At 36.7% G+C, this 21518-nt stretch overlaps 1 protein-coding gene across 7 annotated transcripts in view; it reads left to right on the plus strand.

Moving 5' to 3' along the window:
- The window catches only part of LOC114152052 (ankyrin-3-like), a 101175-nt gene that overhangs the window by 44488 nt on the left and 35169 nt on the right, over window positions 1-21518 (plus strand). For 3 of the 7 annotated variants that reach the window (XM_028029726.1, XM_028029727.1, XM_028029728.1), the window contains 8 exons: window positions 1555-1653; window positions 1742-1840; window positions 1962-2057; window positions 2781-2853; window positions 9725-9848; window positions 14571-14673; window positions 17672-17778; window positions 20073-20297. In XM_028029726.1, coding sequence (XP_027885527.1) covers window positions 1555-1653; window positions 1742-1840; window positions 1962-2057; window positions 2781-2853; window positions 9725-9848; window positions 14571-14673; window positions 17672-17778; window positions 20073-20297 — 926 coding nt within the window. Of the gene's footprint in view, window positions 1-1554; window positions 1654-1741; window positions 1841-1961; window positions 2058-2780; window positions 2854-3199; window positions 3260-6776; window positions 6813-9724; window positions 9849-13050; window positions 13063-14570; window positions 14674-16280; window positions 16326-17671; window positions 17779-18135; window positions 18169-20072; window positions 20298-21518 lie in introns of all 7 variants that reach the window. The other 4 variants (XM_028029722.1, XM_028029724.1, XM_028029723.1 and 1 more) reach the window with 4 other exon arrangements.

Consider the following 21518-nt stretch of genomic DNA (forward strand, 5'->3'; position numbering starts at 1 on the left):
AGCTTCCTAGAGGCATAGCACCTTAACATAAATAAATAAATAAAAATAAAAGCAAAGCATTTACAAATCTGAAAATGTGCCATGTATTTGTATTTAGTACAATAAATTACCTTGACTGGACAACTTATTTGAGCATTTCACAAATCTGGCCTCTGCATTAGAGTAACAAGAAGAAAATGAATATTGGAAAATAAAAGCCATAAGAAGTGTGCTGAGTTTCACCCTGAGCACACCATTTCCACTGTTAAACATAGTAAGGTTTGCTTCATGCTGTGGTACTTTTCATTAAGAGGACATAGAAGTTTCCCAGAGTTAATGGGGAAATAAATGAAGCAAAATACAGAACAGAACTGTTGAAAACCATTTGAAAGGCTGCAAAAGATTTGTAACTGAGGCGGTGGTTCAACTTCCAGCAGACATTTTCAGTGTAGTTTGTAGTTTATAGGGGTATGAATACTTTTGCAAGACACTGAGAACATGATATTTATAGGCTGTCTCTGCTAACATTTGATATAGTCTGCAACAAATAAAATGGACAAGTTGGAAAACGTTGCCAAGAGGCATGACTTCATTTTACATAAAAGACTGGTGTTTTTTTCCCCCTTGTAAGTAAAACAAAGCCAAGTTCTCAAAAAAAACTCTTGTAATTGTTGTCTTCTTTTATAGGTTAGATCTGTAATCCTGAGCCACCGTCACTGGCTGTCAGCTTCTTGTCATATTTGTTTTTTTCTCTAAATTGGATAAAACTCCATGGAAAAATTATTGAATCATCTCCCTGAGTTATTAAATGCAGTTCAATCAGTTATCCCGATTGAACTGCATTCTTTTATTCCAAACTTTGTAAAGTTCTTCCATTGTTTTTTGCTACTATGTCTGCTCTTTCACCCTTTTTCAGTCCATTTTTAGAGCATGGCTTGTTTATTACGCTATTTAACTCTGATCTCTGAGTCATTCAAACATAAAATGTTCCAGAACTAAGTGACAGATTGCAAAAAAGCTATTTTGATTTATCTTTATTCAAGTTGTCACCAACAGCCTGTTGTAGAAACACAATGTTCCCATTTCTTTAGCTGAATGATTTCCAAACATAAAAAAGACAGAGACAACTGTTTTAGTCATAACGAGGTAATTCCCAAAAAATATTCTTGAACTCACAATTCCTATAACATGTGTTAGCTATATTCTTACTCGTTTTTGAAAGACACATACTGTTTATCTGCCTTATAAATGTTTTATATTTTGACACATTTTCTTCACTTTTTTATTGGGTTTTCTTCTATATAGTGAGAGGGAGGAGAACTGGACTGAACTTTGTTAGAGAGCAACAACAGTAAAAAAAAGTCCACTTTAAAATCTTACAATGCAGTCTAGCTTTTTAAAGGAAAAGTACAAAGAATGTAAGAGTGATTCAAAGGTTTGGCACAAGCACTTTGGTGCCTTTTCAGATTAGGTTTCTGTCCTGCAAAGATGTGATCAGATTTTTCTATTCGTTGATAAATCTGTAAATGTCAAGAGTGAAAGCAAATACTTGTGATCTCATGTTTTTGTCATCAGTTGGGATACACCCCTCTTCACGTTGCCTGTCACTATGGCAACGTGAAGATGGTCAACTTCCTGCTGAAGAATCAGGCGAAGGTCAATGCTAAGACCAAGGTAAACACTGTCAGTGATTATGAAAACATGTTGATGCTCGTGTTTATATTCTGTGCGTTTTGTCTGAACTCCACTCCTCCCTTTGCAGAACGGATACACACCTCTGCATCAGGCTGCTCAGCAGGGACACACACACATCATCAACTTACTGCTGCACCATGGAGCTTCACCCAACGAACTTACTGCCGTAAGAAAGCACAGAGAACTTAGACTCTCTCACTGTTTCTTACTCTGGATTAAATCCAGTTATTGACCAGAATGGTTACTTTTTATCATTGCCTGATTTTATTTATGTATAAATTTTCTAGAATGGGAACAGTGCTCTGTCGATCGCCAGGAGGCTTGGCTACATTTCTGTAGTTGACACACTCAAAGTGGTCACAGAGGAAACTCTAACCACTCAGGTTTGTATCTGGTGCTAAATTTTCATCTCGTTATATTTCAATTCCATTAACTGAAATCAATGCTTTTTTGTTCTATTATTGTGATGGAAATAGACAGTCCGCAGAAAATAAAATACAATTCTAAAACAAGCCCACACCATAGTGGACCTTTCTAAATCAAACCAGTGTGTGTGACCGTGTTTCTAAAAAAATCAAATAACCTTTTGTTTTTCAGTTTTTTAGCAGAAACATGGCAATTTCAGGTCAAAACTGAAATTGTATATTGAATAGCACCGGTCATGGTTTTACTTTGGCAAAACCGCACTTGATGACGTATAAATGGTAAATGGTAAATGGACTGAACTTATATAGCGCTTTTCCAGTCATTTTTGACCACTCAAAGCGCTTTACACTAGAGTCACATTCACCCAGTCGCACTCACAAACACGCACACATTTATACACCGATACGCAGATCGGTATAAGCGTGCACAATGATGCTGTCATCACCACTTGAGATTGTGGATATGGTATTCTTTAGGTGATGTGTGGGATTGAGTTTGTACCACACATAATTGTGTTAGGTTTGTGGGTTGCTATGTGTTGTGTCCAAATGTATTTATTTATAAAGGATGCTTCATCCAGTGTGAAGAATGAGTCCCCTGTCCCCCAACCCCTTTATAAAAGCAGCCTTTCCTGATTTTAATGTAAGACATATAAGGTAATTGTTTTCTCTCTCCAACAGACTGTGATAGAGAAGCACAAGATGAACGTCCCAGAGACCATGAATGAGGTGCTGGACATGTCTGATGATGACGGTAAGGTTTTATATAATCCATTTGAAAAACCACAACTGTCGGACAGCTAATGGCTAAAAAACACATTCAGATTGTGTTTCTGGGCTTAAAGTACGACATGCCGGTACTAATAAATTCATTTTTGTTTTCTTTTTAGTCATTTATCATTTCTGTTACAACCATTGATTATTTATGATTTGTAGTTTCAAACTGATTTTTCCACCCATTCAGAATGACCCATAATCACTTTTTGTTTTTGAATCTGATGATTTTATCTACCTAATTTCTCCACATTATTTTTGCAACACCTTTTTTTGTTGATTTTTTTATTATTATTATTCTACCTTTCTCCTCCATCTGAACACAGTCTGTAAAGCCAATGTCCCAGAAATGATCACAGACGACTATTTTTCTGATGTGGAAGAAGGTATTTTTATCTCTATACAATTTTTCTTTCTAGTCTTCTTGCATGTCTGTGCTTAGGTCTCTTATCCTTCAACAGAACCTTTGCTGTCTGGCAGCTTTTTTTGGCTGATGCAGGTGCATCTCAATAAGTTACAATATTAACGGAAACTCATGTGTTGCATTTATTTATTGCAAACACATAAATATTTCAAGTGTTTAAATTTTGATACTGTATTTTGTTTAAATCTATTTCAACACAAGAAATTCAATAGTTGTAACCAATAGCTTGTGTATGTCTGTGTTATCATGTACAAATTTAAAACTCAACTTAGGAATGGAAACTGATTGCTCTGTGAGCGTTCCCAAGTGGCTTATATAATCATAAGCCAAACTAACCAGAATAGATTTTATGGATTTTGAGTAGCAGTTTTTTGAATGCTTTATTAGTGGACTACGCGTGAGGCTTACAGGGCATGTTAGAGCTGCTGAATTGTTTGACATGTCAGAAAGTCAGTGATCAAATCATGCATGCTTCTTTGTTACCTGTGTAGGAAGACAATGCCGGGGTGCTTTTTACCTGGAGCAGATTATCTTCTTATGGCACTGAAGTGAAAGTCAGATTATATTAATTTGAGAAGGCTGTTATCAAGTAGAGTGTGTCAATGACTGTCAGCTGACAGCTGTAAAGTCAGCAGTCTTCCCCATAATTGTGTCGGCCATAACATGTCCATAAACTAACATTTTTGCATAAATCTCCACTCTATTGGTCTATGTAATATTGCACTTTTCAGGGGAAGCTACATCTTTTATTTTTGTCTACAAACCAGAACCATCAAAATGATCACAAGTAAACACTTAAATAAACAATTGTGTGGCATAAATCTGCATAATATTTAGATTTTGCTGTCCAAATTAAGCGACTGAAGTAACTTTGTAAATTGTAATGTATTTAGATGCACCTGTATGTCTTTGGGAATCTCCTTGTTGGTCCTAAAATCAACTTTTCTTTCTGTTGTCCTTGGTGGGTTTTTTATGGCTTATATTTAGTTAAATCAATGGGAAACACCTGGTGTCTTTATAGCAGGCTGTTAGTTACAAAGAGGACAGTGATTCATTTTAATCTTTGTCCTTTGTAATTTGCTGGCACAACAGTGGTTTGCCCTTTAATTGTGGGATCATTTTAAACACTTTAAGGATTCATAGGTCAGAGCTAAATGGTCTAACTAGCAAGGAAAAAGCAAACCAACATTTTACTCCTAAAATGATCACGTACCAGACCGAATGTGAGTGAAAAAGCAACCAAACTGCAGGGAAAAACTTTGATCAAGATCAAAAATGAATCGAGATAACTTTTAAAAATTACATTATAGAAGAAACAAGCAAAACTTTGCACTTTTATGGTTTTGTTTTTATCCCTTTTGGGTGGGGGTTTACAATGAGTTGGTGGCATAGTCCTTAACAACAAATCTGAACTGCAACACTTCCGTCTTTTTTTTTTTTTGCACATTAAAATGTAGGGAGAATTCTTTTCTGCTGGTTGCTATGCCAACAATGGTTATTGAGGAGCGTGTAACAGATTTCTTTTCAGGCCTGTGTGTTGTCGAGACAGACACTTGATCCTTTGTCTTTCTGTGCCTCTCAGTGATGCTTGCATTGTAGCCAAAGTTAACACTGGAACAGCTGCTGCAGTGTTGCTGTACATGTCGTGTTCTCCCCTGTGAACTGCACTGTGGCTCACAAGCAGATGAACTTAGCCACTGGTACCACAGAACAGTCAGAAAAAGTTCTTCCGTCAATAGTTGGTTTTGTCCTCACTTGGCTCACTGCCCTGTGGGTGTTTTCTTGTTTTTGATTAAATGGTCTATATTCATTTTTAGGAAGTCACATGGACTCTACTTGTTCTGTTTATTGCTTCTTAATGTCAGAAATCTCCACCAATTTATTTAATCTTGTAGAGATATGAAGAGATGGTTTTAATTTTTTTTTTTCTCAATGTCTAACATTAAATTAGACCAACATTTTTTCCTGTGTTAGAATCGTTAATATTAGAATATTAGAGGAATAATGAGAGAGTCAACTATGCCAAAATTATATGTTTAGGCTACATCTCAAACTGCTTCCTTGCGGGACATCATGCGAAAATGTTACATAAATCTGGTAAGAGAACAGATAGAGAATCTTGGGTCTATACAGCTCCGATTCATTTCTGCATGGGAACAATTTTCAGATGCCTGCCACAGTTATTTGTTCAAACATTTATATGTAAGTGTCAGCAGTCCAGGAATCCTACTGTTAAATAGATTCAAGTTTAAAGGCAATCCTACGAAATACTAAGAACATTTCATTAAACTTTTAAAACTGCATCAGGTTAAAAAAAAATCTCATTTAGCACATAGGCATAATTTTGCTAATCCTAACTGGCCTAAAGCAGGAAAAATGTAGGTTTAATCTACTGCCTGTGGAAGAAAAAGCCCTCTGTGCCTTGCAGTTTAAGTAAATATTTGGTTTTAACTGTAGAAAATCACCTGTTGTTGTATTTAGATGTCACAGAGAGTTAGATAATACAAAGACATGGACACATTTGTTGACTCCCTTGATAAATATCTGCTTATCAAGTGGTGGAAAAGGAGGGGGGGGTAAGAAACAACAGTTTTTAACAAAGGTACAGATTAAACATCAGTAGATGTCCCTACTATTCACATTTTGTACTTGCCTCCTTATGTGAAGATGACATACTCTCTTCAGCTCAGCAAAAAGTTTTCTGTAAGATTTTCACTGGATGCCACTCAAACCATAGCTCTGTTACAAGGGTGGTTCAAGATGGACAAGTTGCTGTTGTCCATTATGGATGTCTTTCATTTTCTTTACTTATTTTTTGGCACTGTGTGTAGAGAATAGTAAATATGGGTCAGCATCTAGCCTGTTGGCCGCTGGCTGAAAGAAATGGATATCTGTGTCATGTCATATTTAAACCCGAGGGAAACAGGAAGTCATGGATTAGTAATTGGATGTTCCTGGAGGGTGGTCAATTAAAAAAAAAAAAAAAGGAAAAATTAAAAAAGTTCATTCACAGCTGTGCCACTGGTAAAAAAGAGAAAATCTGATGTTTTTCCAAACTGAATAAATTCTTTTAAAAATGTGAGGTTTTCAGTGCAATTTTTATCTATTTATTACAGAGTAAAAGCCTATTTTAAATGACTGAATGACTTTTATGTCATCAGTATGCTTGTTCAGCACTTTATGTTGTGCATAAAAAGTGAAATAAAGAACACTTGATTAATAACAATTTTCCTTTGAGATTATCTTACTGCAATAAAAGAAGATTTTAAAGGCTATTTGCTCCTTTTTAACAGGGATACCAACACATTTCTGCACATGTACATCTAACTATCTAAATTTAGGTCTTTCTTGTAGTCCTATCATACAGACTGCAGGACCAAGCTCATCAAACTGCATCCATGTATTAAAAGTAAAATCTTGAAGGTTTGAATGCAGCACACATAATAAAGCAAAAATGGTTCTGCTTGTGTTTTGAACAGAAATGGATGTTGAAAATATCAACATCACCTATACTTGTAAGTCAAAAAAAAAGGTTGACCTCACTGTAACTAACTCTAGTAACCAGTTTGAAGTGTTGCAGCTGAACCGTTGCAGCTAAACTGCGTGTAGTTTCACTGCTTCTTTTTTTCCGTGCAGCGCTCTGTGCATGTTTCTTCCTCGTGCAGGAATGTGTGTTCAAGTTGTTGTTGTCCATCTTGAACCTCTGATCTAAAAATAAATCGAGTGTAACTCTAGCCATATTCACATGCTTACATACCAGGAGCGGCAGTGATTACCTTATCCAATAACACACACACACACACAAACTGTCCATGAGCTAAATCAGTGCAAACAACAGATTCTGTTTAGGGTTTTATTTATTTTCTAAAGTTGGTTTAATTCATATAATTTATTTTTGTTTGATGTAAAATCCAAGTTAAAAGTTCCTGTAATAAAAAAAGTCTTTTACATCTAATTCCATGACTCTACTGTATTTGATATCCATTTTTGTGTGGCTATGGAACTTCATTTTTTTATTTTTTTTAAACCATTGATAATAAGCATTTTTCTTTCAAAGAGAGCACTGCTATTGATTTGACAAATGGGAACAAATCAATATAACATGTTCTGCGACTGAAATCTTTACTGGCTGATTCTATATCTTATAAAGATGACTAAGGATTGTTAGCTGTTATTGTACTTTCAACAGTACTTTAGTGTCACATTAATTTTTAGTTACTTGTCACAAATAATAACAAAACATGCCAGAAAGCACATCTAAATAAGTCTGGTACATATTTATTTTTAGCCACATCAGTTAACACTGTGTAACCATTCTGTTGAGACTTTATCTACAAATCTTTTGGGGTATGTCAGCATTGCACAGCTACAGTTTCCCTTATTTTTTAAATTAGCTCCATCTCAATCAGACTGAATGGATAAGTATCTGTAAACTTCAGTTTTCAAGTTGTGTCACAAAGTGTTCGGTTAGCTGTAGATCTGGACCATTTTAAAACATAAATATGCATTGATCAATCTTTTTTCCATCGTACCTTTTGACTGCATTTTTACAGTCGATCTCCTGCTTAAAGGTAGACCTCTGCACTAGTTTTAAGTCTTTTGATTGTCTGTAGCTCCTGCAGAGTTACTATCTGCCTCATGACTCCTTCGTCAGCCCTTTTCAGATCATCTTTTATTCTCGACCTACAAGTTTATCCCGACACAATGCAGCATTTGAAGTCACCCAACAATGTTATGCCCCCGATCCACCTTTACGGGTAGTCACAAACCTGTAACCATTATAAATTGTACGGGTAAATATGGTGCAAAACAACTTTGCTTGTATTTAAAGAACCGAGTGGCTTTAAAAAGCCTTTATGTGGACCATGACCTAAGCTCACCCCTTTGCATTGCTCAGTTGAATGCTGCAAATTGTAAACCATGTTTCACTGGATCTCAGTGCAGGCTTGCTGTGTGATCTTGACAGATGAGTTCGTATTATGTGAAAGGACAAAGTGATCACTAATGGGGGAGAGGGTGCAGTGTGGGTGCATGTTTTGATCTAATGTTCTGTAACCAACCTCAGAGGCCATTACAAAACAGCATATTGTTTAGACCTACTGATTTGCTGAATTATGAAACCATGGCTAAATACAAATCCATGCCACACTTTTCAGATTTTTTATTTCTAAAAGATGTTGAAACCTTTTGTTTTCCATTCAGTTTACCATTATTCACAACTTTCTGTTGGCCTATCACATAAAATACCAGTGAAATACATTAATGTTTATGGTTGCAACGTGACAAAACGTGAAAAGATCTAAGTGGTGTAAACATAATTTTTTAAATCTATAAACTGAAAAAATGTTTAGATGTTAGACGACTCTCTGAGTCACAACCCCCCCCCTACCTCTCCACTATGTTTGTGCCGTAGGTGTGTGCTCAGAAAATCATACACACACAGAGAGACACACAAACAGTCTGGATAATCCAGGAGCGGAGCTGGTAGGCGGGAGAAAGACGATCTGTTGGCGTGAGTGCCGGCCTCTAAAACAGAGATAGACAGTTAATGCCGGAGCAGGCGAGGTTACGAGTTGAGGAAAAGTTAGTTCGAAGGAAAAGCCTGGGAGTGAACTTGTGGCTTAATGAATTGCTTCAAGGCAGGACGTGAGTGTGGGTTCTTTGCTAAGGGGACTTTGTTCTTGTTGGAGCTAAACGCAAAGCGAATCCTTGAGAATGGGCTGGAATGTGGCCAGATGGGGGTCTGTGAAGTATCCCGTGTGTTGCTGGGGGGGGCTTTACAAAGGGGGAAGGGTGTTGTAGCAGCAGTGGGGGTGTGATGGGACACAGAAAGATGGAGGGAAGGGGGCGTCTCTGTTGCTTTGTTGTTGCTGGAATGCCTTCCTTTTCTTTCTTTTCGTCTCTCCGCTTGCATGCACTTGCCTCCTCTCGCTTCAACTGTGCAGCCAGCGGCTAAATCAGTAGGTTTAGGTCTACTGTACCTCTGAGGGTAATAACACGCTACTAACAATTTTCCTGCTCACCTTTAAAGTATGTTCTAAGTCCTGAACTTATTTTTTTGTGTCTGTAGTGTGTTTAAAGTGATGACGCAAAGCTTTTTTGTTTGACAGAAACCACCTTCAAAATGCTTTTAACTTGGTTTTATTTTATTTGGATTTCAACAAGTGTTAAACTGCTCTTCAATGATGACTTTTGACTGAGTGGGACACTGGACCAAAGTTAAACTGGAAAACAGCCTCTGGGCAGAGGATGCATTGATTGACATGTCCAAATGAGTTTGTGTTTCTGCATGAATGAAAAAAAACAAACAAAAAAAAACAATGAGAATGTTCTACTTATTCTCTAAGGGCTACAGGGAATGTGAACCATTTTTGAGTCTTTTTCTGCAAAAAAACTCATTTCTGTTCCGTGTGTCTCCATCTGCCAGGTGATGATGCAATGACGGGGGATACAGATAAATATCTAGCCCCTCATGACCTTCGGGAACTTGGAGATGACTCACTCCCACAGGAGGGCTACATGGGCTTCAGCGTTGGTGCACGGTCGCAGAGGTAAGGCTCACTGCAACACAACATGGCAAAAGTCTTTGTTGAGTCTAATGCTAACTTTTTTGTGCTCCTGTGACCTTTTTTGGAAAGTGCAAATGGTATATAAAGTGCCAGAAAGATTATACAAATGTTAATATATTTAGATTTTTTTTAATGAGATATATTGACTAAATATCTATTCTAATGGAGGCATGCAATCAGCATATAACATAAAAAATATCTGTTGCCATTCAGATGCTCTTCTGTTTTTTGTTTTGACTAGCTGCACAACCATGTCACAAAAACTGTCCCCAAAATCTACATTTCTGTAAAGCAGTTAAACTCTCATAAGTAAAACAAGGTATGATTTGTGGAAAAAATGTGAGATTTGCACAATTACTGAGGAGCTCTCTGATATAAAGAATTCTGGTGAAATAGGAGGTTGACGCCTATCACTGCCAGCTAGAAAGGGGAGCAAAAATCACAATGTAGCCTAAACGTTGCTAGCATTTTAGTTTTTTGAATTACAGATTTTAACTCTGATAAATTACAGGTAGATTTAACTTACAATAGAGACCTTTGGAATCCCTGGTAATGGTGGCGGTTTGTTAAGTCTCAAAGATTCTGCCTCAGAATAACATTTATTCTGACTTCCTGCTCCTCAAACCCAAGTTAAGCTTTGCTAATATAATGTCATCACTCTACTGTATCCTTTGGCTGCTGTGTGCTTAGCTTTTCTTTCCACACATTTTTTTTTTAACGTTTCTACGTATGGTGAGCCTGAATAAAATAAAACAGGAAAACTTGTAAAAATATTGATATAAAGACAATAAAATTTTCATGTATAGCTTTCTCCGTGATTGTCTAAGTGGTTCTATGCATCTATTTTTAGCAATAACATCAACAACCAAGGAGAGAATTGCAATGGTGAAAGTTTTGTATATGCAAGGACTTGTTTGACAATTGAGGACCAATGAAAACCTCATATTTGACATAAACAGCAATAGACCAATATGTCTATTGCATACACTGCTGAAACTAACCGATTCATTTAGTTCAGATAGAATAGGAAGATGCTAAAATAGAAATGGTGTAATCATTGAACTTTCACTACATCTCTACGATGAACCACTGACTTGGCTTTAAAGGGACACAAACACAGAAGTAGATTTATCCTGCAGCTATTTTGAAAAATGTTTCTCTTAAGTGCGTTGACGTTTGGGATTTAGTTGGAATTAAGTCTTTGAGCAAATAAAAAAAACTGGCTGCTGCTCCTCTGTGATCTGCTGCCTGTTTTTCAAAGTCAATGTCTGTGAAAAATATTGGCTTTTATATTTTTACTACTGGTTACTGGTTAGTTTATAATTGTTTTGGGGGGATTTTTCCAATATTTTGGAAATAATCATACTTTGAGTTGGTGGAGCCTTCTAAAATATTACTTGTAAGTAAGATTTGAAAAAATAGCTGCGTGATAAACTTCTTTCAAATAAAGTTATTTCTTGATGGTTATTTGGACAAAAGCTATTTGCATAGACAAACCCTTCAGCAAAAACAAAATCCTGATCTGAAAACAATTTCCTTGTCAAATTCTTTAGAGAAATCACAACAGGGGGAGTTTCTGCAGCCACAGTCAGGGGTTACAGTTCATTCTGTTGAACTTTATTCTCTTTTGAAAACATTGACACTTGTGCAACATACTGCAGAGGGAGGGACTATTAAATATCTGAGGAATGACATAAACGAACAACGAGCCATAGGAAATTAGAAACATGTTCAATTCAGAAGGGCTCAAGCACACATTGTCTGAATGTGTTTAATCAATTTAGTTTTTAACTAGTTTAGTTGTCTGGGCTTTCTGTTGTCATCCTGCATTGGCAGTTTTACTAGACGGTCATTTATTAAATGGTAAATGAATTAAACAACTTTTACTAACATCCACAAATACATCATATGCCTTGCTGTTAAAGCTGCAGTACTATTTCAGAACTGTGTATATTGATCGTGTTATAATAAATCTTGATGCTTTGCCAGGAAAAGAAACAGCTGTTTTACATTGGAGTTATTGAAACACTTGAATTGAAAAATCACATTCTCGAAATAATGACAAAAAAGATTTACATTATAATTTAGGCATGGCACATAAATTGTAGAAAGACCCAAGAAAATGCTAATTTAAACGAATAAAAAGCAGAGGTAATTAAATAAACTGAAGCTAGATGCAGTCATTCAGCTGTAAGTGGGAATACTACGTGCACCTCTAAAAATTAGAGCTGCAACATCGATTTTCTTTTAACACAGCTACAGTAATTCGACCTAATAAAAATTTAAATAAAAGTAAAGAAAATGCACCATTGTTTTTGGTTCCTGATATTTTCTTTTGCAATCTTGCAATGTTTGTTTTAAGATGATACCACATCTATCTTTCTGTTAAACTGTACTGTACATTATTGTGACGCTAAATACTTTATTATACAGCTGTTTTTTGAGATTACGATAAGCAGAGTAAATCCAAAAGGCCATTTTCAAATAAATGAATGGACAATATACAGTAATTTATCAAGAGAAAACATGAAACTATCCAAACCAATCTGGCCCTGTAAAAGGCCTCACATTGTTTGCTGAATCGTGAATTAACTGTGATGAACCACATATTTTGGAAAGGTGAGTTTAAGTTCACTAGATACACCCAGGCCTTACTACTGTTAGACCTGACATATCAAGAAATAACATAAGTAGAACCTGTCTAACAATATGAAGTAGGTTATGACCCACTACTAAAGGGGAACCATGTGGAACTCCACATGTGGTCTTAGTTTTCTGTGATGCATAATTTGCAAATAACACAAAGTATTACTGGTATGCCGAGATGAACAGATTTAGTTTGGTATCAACCCAGTTTTCCAATCTACATATTTAAGGTTTTGTTAGCTCTAATGTCTAACTTTCCTCAGAAAAACAATTTACGATACATGTTCATACTCACTGTGTGTTTAATTGATGAATTAAACAAATTAGCTTTATTTTAACCCTAAATCCTAAAATACCTTATAAATAACACTCTGAAATTAAATCCGTTTGTAGATGAGTTATAAACAGAGCACTTTCTCTTATTTCAAGTCAGCTTCATTCTGCGTCTCTGCTCCTGCTTCTCTTTGCATCTCTTCTTTCCCTCCTCTGTTTTCTTCATGATGTTTTATTCTCTCCTCATGTCCGCTCTTATTGTTAGTACCAAAGCCAGGTAAGGCTCTCAGCATGACGAGGCCCCCCACCCCTATACCTCCACCATCACCCTGCCTCTCCCTTTCCCCTCCCCCAGATCCCAGTCTCTGTTAGAATAATGACCACCTCTTCTGAAATATTGAAGTTTTCCTGCACATTTCACCTCTAATCCAATTATTTTTGACTGGTTGTTTGGTGTTTTAACATTGTGGGATGTACTTGTGGTCTATTGTCTAATTTCTTACTTTCAGCTGTTTCTAATAGCATCATCTGTTTGCTTTTGTGTTTGACTGTGGTTCTTGTCCATGCCTGGGTTGTTGTAAGGTTTGCACAAAGTTGGAGCTTTGCATCATTTCGGTTTGTTGTGGAGATTTCCATTATCGTGCTTCCAGGGACTTGAGCTGATGCAGCATTTCTCTCGCTGTAAGAATGCATTGCTCTTTCTATGCTTAAATCATGTCAAAAGAAAAAAAAAATACTCAGAGAAGACTAAGCTGTCCACTAAAGTATGTTTACCATTGTTAAAATCTAGGTCAATGAGTGAACTGGGGTCATGCAGTGGTTGAGCATAATTCAAATACAGATAAAACTAGCTCATACACTCTGGGACTAATGGCTGATAAGAAACACATTTATGCAAAAGGATGTATGTATTCTGCTACTGAGTCATTTACAGTACCATTTGAGCATGACCAATGTCAAAGGGACATGTGCGAAAAGTATCTTATAAAGACAATTGCAACATTGTTGCAAATATTTGCTGAACAGCTCAACTTTGATTCCAATGCTCAGTAGATATCTCAAAAGGTTTTGTGTTCTGAATATGTCACAGACAAACACATAGCAGAGCTGCAGTTGGCGCTTCATAGCTCCGAGACGCTCCTGCTCTCACTCACCTTTTTAGCTTCACGTAAAGATGATTGTGCAATTTTCCAAAGTCTCGCTCAGATGATTTCCTTCGTCTGTCCGGTTTTCCTCTCCCTAATTACCAATTAGCGTAATCATTCCCGGGACGTTGCAGGCAAACACTTCTCACGTCACTGCTCAGGAATGCTATTTGTTTACCTCATAAATGTCCATCGCACGGCACACGAAGACTCTGAGCATTCTGAAACATGAGGACGCAGCTAGTAAATGTGACACAGAGACACAATATAATCAGGAATCAGCTGTGTCTTTATCGTGTTGATGATTACAAATCCAAAATGGACCCTTTTGTTGACTATGTAGTACCAATGTTAACTAATAGTGAGTTTATTGTTGCTTTTCTGTTGCTGCAAACAAATGAAAACATTTTCTTTATATATTTGTTTCAATTTTCTTTTTTTCTTCTTTTTTTATTGTTTGTGGACAGTCAGGTTCCTGGAAGCTGCATGCATTTAATGTTTTTTTTTTTTTTTTTTCTGTTTACTTTCATATCCCTTTACGCTCCACCCCTTGCCAACTCCTCCTACCCCTCCCCTACCCTTCTTCATCACTGTGACTGTTGTCTTGGTAATCCGTGACTCCTGCCCCAACCACACCAAGCCTCCGTTCCTTCAGTTCTGATAGGTCCAACACATTGAACCGGAGCTCCTTCACACGGGACAGCATGATGATCGAGGAGATCCTGGCTCCCACCAAGGACCCGGTATGTACTCTGTGCTTTGTGCGTGATTCATTTCAACCTGACTCGGTAATCTGCCGGTCGTTAACCCTTACTACTGACACAGTTCTGTCTCCAAATGTGCTGGGCTGGCTTGGTGCTGAGCCAAAAGCAAGACAGTTCACCAATCCTCTTACACCTGAGGGGGTGCTGTGACACAAAGACGACCAAATCCTGTTATATTTCACCTGAGAAGGGGGCATGACATCAGTTCTTAAGTCTTCTAGATTACTGTGATGGCCTACTTTCCTTTACAGAAGGAATAACCATTGTCTATGATCCAAGAATCTTCTGGTTAAAGTTACAAAACCAAACACATCTTTCACATCTACACAGAAAAAATGAAGATATACAGTGTGGCACAAAAGTTTTCAACTAACACTAATTGACATTTCTGAAGAAAGTCCTTTAGAGCTCCTTCTTTTCAAAACCTGAATGAATGACTGACATATAGACCTATCAAAGACAGTACAGTTTCTTTTTAAATAGCTTTTCACATCTCTATTTCTCCAAGTATTGCCTCTGGTCAGGACAGATTGGATTAAAACAAGCAGATTTAAGCCAGATTTCTGATTAATCTCTGCATTATTGCAACCTTAATAAATGGGGGGGCTGACCACCAATAATTTAACTGTTTACTATAATAATAATAATAAAATATGTCTGTGTTTTTCAGATATCTGTAAGTGAAAAAGTAACTGAAAAAATAGATTATGGAAAACACAAATGAGTTAAAAAAATGAGTTTACACACAGCGCAGTGATTTAAAATGCATAATGTTGACATCAGTTCATTCAAACAGCTTGAGGCAGGTATGTGTGGAGCAGCCAGATGGTTCTGATTTTCATGTTTCAGACACGTTTCTCTGGTTGCAGCATTTCAAAACGTTTATGGGGATGATGAGATGTGAGGAGTCTTGTAAATTTAATGTCCTCTTCTGGAAAACGGACAGTGAGCAGAAATCCATCAGCCTTCATGTCCAGGTTTTTGCTAAGAGCTCCTAAGAACTGTTTTATTGGTGTTTGAATCATTATCTTCTGTTTGGTCTGGTACAACCTTAAGAGTCGTGTTTTTGTGAGCTGTAAACAGAAAATCAGAATAAGGGCTTGGAAATGTTGGCTTCTGAATTGAGTTATTGGAACAAATGAGCTTCTCAATAATCTATTTAATTGAAAATGTGTGTATGATATGATACTGCAAAATCATATTAAAAATAACACTGGTTTGTTCCCTGAGTTTGAGCCTACATAACTGAGTCAAAGTTAAGAAAAATTGTTGGCCAGAATAGTTGACCGATTCCCAAACACTAAAGGAAAACTTTTTGAGAATCCGACAAAATACTAGTATAGACCAAATGACAAAAAGTTGACAGGTAGCTGAAAACCTTTGCACAATACAGCATTTGGTCTGTTCTAAATTGATCATACCGTTTGCAAAGAATCCATGTTTATAGTAATCTTTTGAACCTCCATAGGCTCCAACAGCAAACATTTTGTGTTTTAAAAAGCTCCACAGTCATTTCTGTTGGGTTGTTTGTTTCTCTCTAACTACTGTGAAATAATAGCATGCTGTTCTCCCTCACGCTGCCCCAGATGCTCTGTAAGGAACGGTCTTTCATTGTAGAGCATCACAATAAGGTAGACATCAGTATTGTTGTGCATGACACTGAATATTTTAGCTCACTTATAGCTCCATCTTATGGATGTTACATGCTAACTAAAATCTGAGGAGAGGGTTTATGTTCTGAGAGAAAAATAAAATAGTAGTTATTTTGGCATGTATATTTGTATAAAAAAACAAACAAACAAACAGAAGGAGCACACTTGAAGAATGCTGGGAGGTGAAACTGCAGCATAATGCATAATTCTGCACAATTCTTTACCTAAATCAATGTTCTCTGGGAAAATAGTTTCCTGGTATTACTGATATGACTTTTGGATTGAATTGGACTGCAAAACGGTAAATATATCCTCACTAAATTTTTCCATTCATATATCCATTGGTCCTTACATTCTGAACCAAAAACTACTAATTTGGGTGTGAAATAATGTAAAATTTGAACAACAAAATACATTTCCTCATAATCTTCTTCAGCTGTGTTTCAGTTTTTTCAGATCCAGCTTTGCATGTTTAGTCATATTTTACATACTGCAGTAGACTGAGATATTATTATTTTTTATTTGGTTTTGAAGCTGAAAGCAATGTGGTCACTGCTTCATTGGGATCACATATAGCAAAAATATTTTACAATGAAGATCCTGTCAAAATGTAAACATTATGAATGTTTTACATTCTACATAGTTCTGTGAAGACCTCAGCGGTTTGTTGGGGAACATTAGTGAACAAACAGCGTCAACCAGTCCAAGAAATAAAGCAGACAGGTCAGGCAGAGGAGCCTGGCCTGTTTGCTCTCTCATAGAGCTCTGACAATCCACCATATGAAAATAGAAAGAATATGGCCAAACTAAAAGCCCATAGACATCAGCTTGATGTCCAGCTTCCAGCAGGACAGCAACCATAAATATACAGCCAGAGCTGCAGTGGGACAGCTTAGATTAAAGCAGGGATCAAATATTTGTTATTTGGCATGGCCAGGTAAAAGTCTAGATATAAATCCACCTGAATATCTGTGGCAGATCTGATGTTGACAGACAGTCCTCATCCTTTCTGACAGAGTTTGAGCTGTTTTGCAAAAAAAAATCAGCCTTCATGCCAGACTTTTCCGACACTTACCTGTAAAAAAAAAAAAGAGAGAAACAAGTACTGTTTTGTATTGATCCCTAATATAAAATCCAAATAAAACACATTTGTGTTCCTTTGTTGTTGCAACCTGACGAAATGTAGAAAAGTTATGGGTTGTTCAACTTTTTCCGAGGCACTTTTCCATTTTATAGAAGGAAATGTTAAAAGTTTTTTACCAGATGTAGAAATGAACCTCTGGTAAATAGTCAAGTCTTGATAATGATTGTTCTTTGCTTTGCAGCATCTGTTGATGACAAAGGACGCCGACAACGACTCTCTGAGGAGGTACAGCTGGACTGCAGACCACCTGGATAATGTCAACCTTGTCTCCTCACCGGTGCACTCTGGGTAAGCATGTTTGAAATGAAGAATGGAGAAATACAGGAGTGTCTCCATTTCACTATGAAGATAAAGACAAAGGCAGAAAGAAGGGAAAAGGTGGGGGTCTCTGCCTGCCTGTTTTGCAGTTTGTCTTCCAGATTTTATTTATTTTTTTTACAATTTTGTCTCCCTTAAGCCTTTAGCATGTCTATACTTCATCGATGATGGAGCTGCAACTGACAAAACATTTGACATTTTGGGAAATTTTCTGCATCTGATGAATAATCCCAAAGTTTCAAACGTATTTTTAAGATTTTTTTCACAGTGTTAAAGCTCTGTTTTTGACTTATTCCTCCTTGCGTTACTTTGTCGTCCATCCTACAGTTTTTCCTCTCCGCTTCCGCAGTACGACAGCAGGTGATTTGACTGTGATTGGTGGCTCTCTGTCACACCTTCCCCCTCTCAGTTCACTCATAACATCTGTGTTTGTCCTCCTCACTCATCAATTGACCTTATACTCTTGACACAAAGCGAGGGCTTTTAGATGTGTTTTTGTCCTTTTGTTTTGATTTTCTAACTGATCTGAGTGACCGTGTTTTAAAAAATAGGCTGAATGTGGTTTTAAAATGTTAAATTCTTTAGGATTTTCTTATATGTCATGGTCTTTATGTTATCTTTCTGAACAGAAACTAAGAAGGGATGTTTTAGCAAAAACATAGTAACAGTCAAATGGACAACACGTTGTATCAGGATTTCCCATTTTTATCTCCCCTTTGTATCAGTTTTTCACAATAATGTGGATGAAATTTTACCAGTCAGTGAGGTGATGAGGTATTTATGATATGCTCTGTTTGACTGGTTAAACTTTAGCTATTATAATGCTTACTGAGGCCTGTAGAGTCTGAAATTTAGTTGTTGTTAGTCAACATTTTAGATGAATTTGCTAAATTGAACATTGCTATGAATACTGGGAACAACCAAAAATAGTTTCCATTCATGAATCTTTCTCAAGACAAACAACCTTTTAAAATTAATACTTTTAGGGAGGCGGTCACTTGCTCTGATCATTTAATTTATGCACCTGATTTGAAGGCTCAGAAACATCTAGATTGGAATAAGCATAGCTGAAAGAGATCTTTACCCTTATTGGATGTAAAGTGGAGATGCACCGACCATGCCTTTTAGTTTAGATGCATTTACTAAAAAGAGAAAACAAATCAGATTTTTCTGTATTTTACCTCCCAATCTCTTGTTGATTGATTTGTGCATCTCTTATTAGTAAAACAGCAAATAAATTGCTCTTTTACATAACAACAAAAGTTGTAATGTCTTCATGAAATGTTATGTCAAGGTAACATGACATTTCAGATACCATGTTGCATGATTTGGGTTTGTGTGAGTGTCAGCTATTACTTTTTGGGGAGGTAGGGACAGAAATAATTAACTTCTTGGTGTGAGAAAAACACAAAAAAGATCAGAGGCTCCTGTGTTGGCGGCTTAAAAAAATAACTGCTATAATTTTAAAATACACTTACTGGTCACTTATTTAGTAACACTTTACCGGTGCAAGGTTGGACCCTCTTTTTACTTCAGAACTCCCTTCATTCTCTGTGGTATAGATCTAACTGGTCCATATTTATATAATACCATTATTCAGTTTCTGCAGATTTATGCGTGTCACATCCATGAAGAGAATCTTCCATTCCACCATGTCCCAATATTGCTTTGTTGCACTCAGCCTCCAAACACATCTCTTGCTGATGTGTTTGGAGTACAATGAACTCATTGTCATGTACAAGAAACCAGTTTGAGATGATTTGAGCCTTGTGACATGACGTATTATCCTGCTAGAATTAGTTCTGAGAAGATGATTTTCTGAACTCTTTTTGATGAGCCTGTGGAAATTTTTTTAGCCTCAGTTTCTTGATCTTACCTGACAGGACTGAACCCTGATTTGAGTTGCTATCTGTGTTAAAAAGGTAATTCCAAAGGTGTCCCTAATAAAGTGGCCGTTAAGTGTAGGTTTAATGTTTCCATCCATGTTGTCCTTTTCTTACATCAGTTCCAGCCAACATAGAACCCCTCTCACATTTTTGTTCTCTTTACTGTTTTCCTCACACTTACTGTCAGTGTTTTTATAAGATCGCAGCATGGGACACGACCTCACCTTAACTAAAATTTCTCTCTTCATCAGCACTACACTTAAAACAACATGGATTTTACTTCTTTCATCCCTGTACCTATATCCTCTTGTTTCTTGATCTGCTATTCTGTCTATTCCTCCTCTCCTATTTTCTTCTCCTTTTTACACCCTTATCCAGGTTCCTGGTCAGCTTCATGGTTGATGCCAGAGGCGGCTCCATGAGGGGAAGTCGCCACAACGGCATGCGAATCATCATCCCACCGAGAAAGTGTACAGCACCCACCAGGATCACTTGTCGTCTAGTCAAGAGGCACAAGTTGGCCTCCCCTCCTCCGATGGTGGAAGGAGAAGGCCTGGCGAGCAGACTGGTGGAGGTTGGACCGGCTGGGGCTCAGTTCTTAGGGTAGGCCTGCAATTTTTATCTTTAAATATATCTGATCTTTCCACTGCTGATTATATAATTTCTTATTTTTTATTTATTAAAAAAAAAAACCATATCCTTCATTCAGCTTGTTACATCCCCATTTGTAGCTATCTGAGATTATGTTTTTCAGTGTGTGTGTGTGCATACTTTGCATTTGGAGTAGAAATGTGTGCCGATTCTTAAACCTCATGTTCAAAAATAGAGGTGAGTTTGTAAATAAGCTCAGGAGGTCCTGGAAAACTATTGATGATCATAAGACTTTTAATAAATTTGTTTTCAACTTATCAAAGATATTCACTTTTTTTTTTTAAGTTTCTAATTATGCAACTAAAATTGTTCCATTAGATGAATTCTCTGTAGTTTCCCTTGACTACTTAACTGCTTTCAATTATAATATCAAAACATTATTCTTAAGCGTAATTTATGACATAAACATTTAACATATTTTCCTGTTCGAACCATTCACATCAGCATGTAAGACAAACTTTTGTGAACTCCGGGAATTTATAGTGAACATTAATACGATAGAATATTCCCCAGTTATGATTACTATATACAGTATAATACTGGAATACTGTATCTGATTATGTCATTTATATATTAAGGTTAATTCACTACATTTGACTTAAATAGGACGTATTTAAGAGCAACATCTCAAACAAACTGTATCCTTCTGCAATATCATGGGAAAATAAAAAGAAATCAGACAAGATATCTGAAAGAAATTTGTGAACCCAAGTACCAAATCCATACGTACAACTTTCCATTACGTGAAAATGTGCTGTCAAAAAATTATAATTAACTAATTATAAAACAAAAGCAGAAACGTTGTAGAGATCCTGTCTGAAGGTGGCACAAAAGGGCTGAGAATCCATTCAGTGAAGATGAAAACATTACTTCAAGTGAAACAATAAAAGAATAATCTAATCAAATTAGGGTTAAAGATTCTAACTTGTGAAAATTGTTAGACCATCCCAACTGTAAAGTGTATCCTATTTTAATAATTCAAATACCAAAAGTACTATAGCATACATTAATACACACAGTGGAAACCAGCTTAGCACTAGTGCAACAGCTAATATCTACAGTCTTATCTCCACTCTGGGGAGTACTCTCAACCAATGCCAAGGAAAAGGAATGGTGCTGCTGAATTGACTACTTTAAAAAGGTCAACTAATAGTGTGCAGAGTATTTTTATTT

This window comes from Xiphophorus couchianus, chromosome 10 (genome assembly GCF_001444195.1).
Source record: "Xiphophorus couchianus chromosome 10, X_couchianus-1.0, whole genome shotgun sequence".
Classification (NCBI taxonomy): domain Eukaryota; kingdom Metazoa; phylum Chordata; class Actinopteri; order Cyprinodontiformes; family Poeciliidae; genus Xiphophorus; species Xiphophorus couchianus.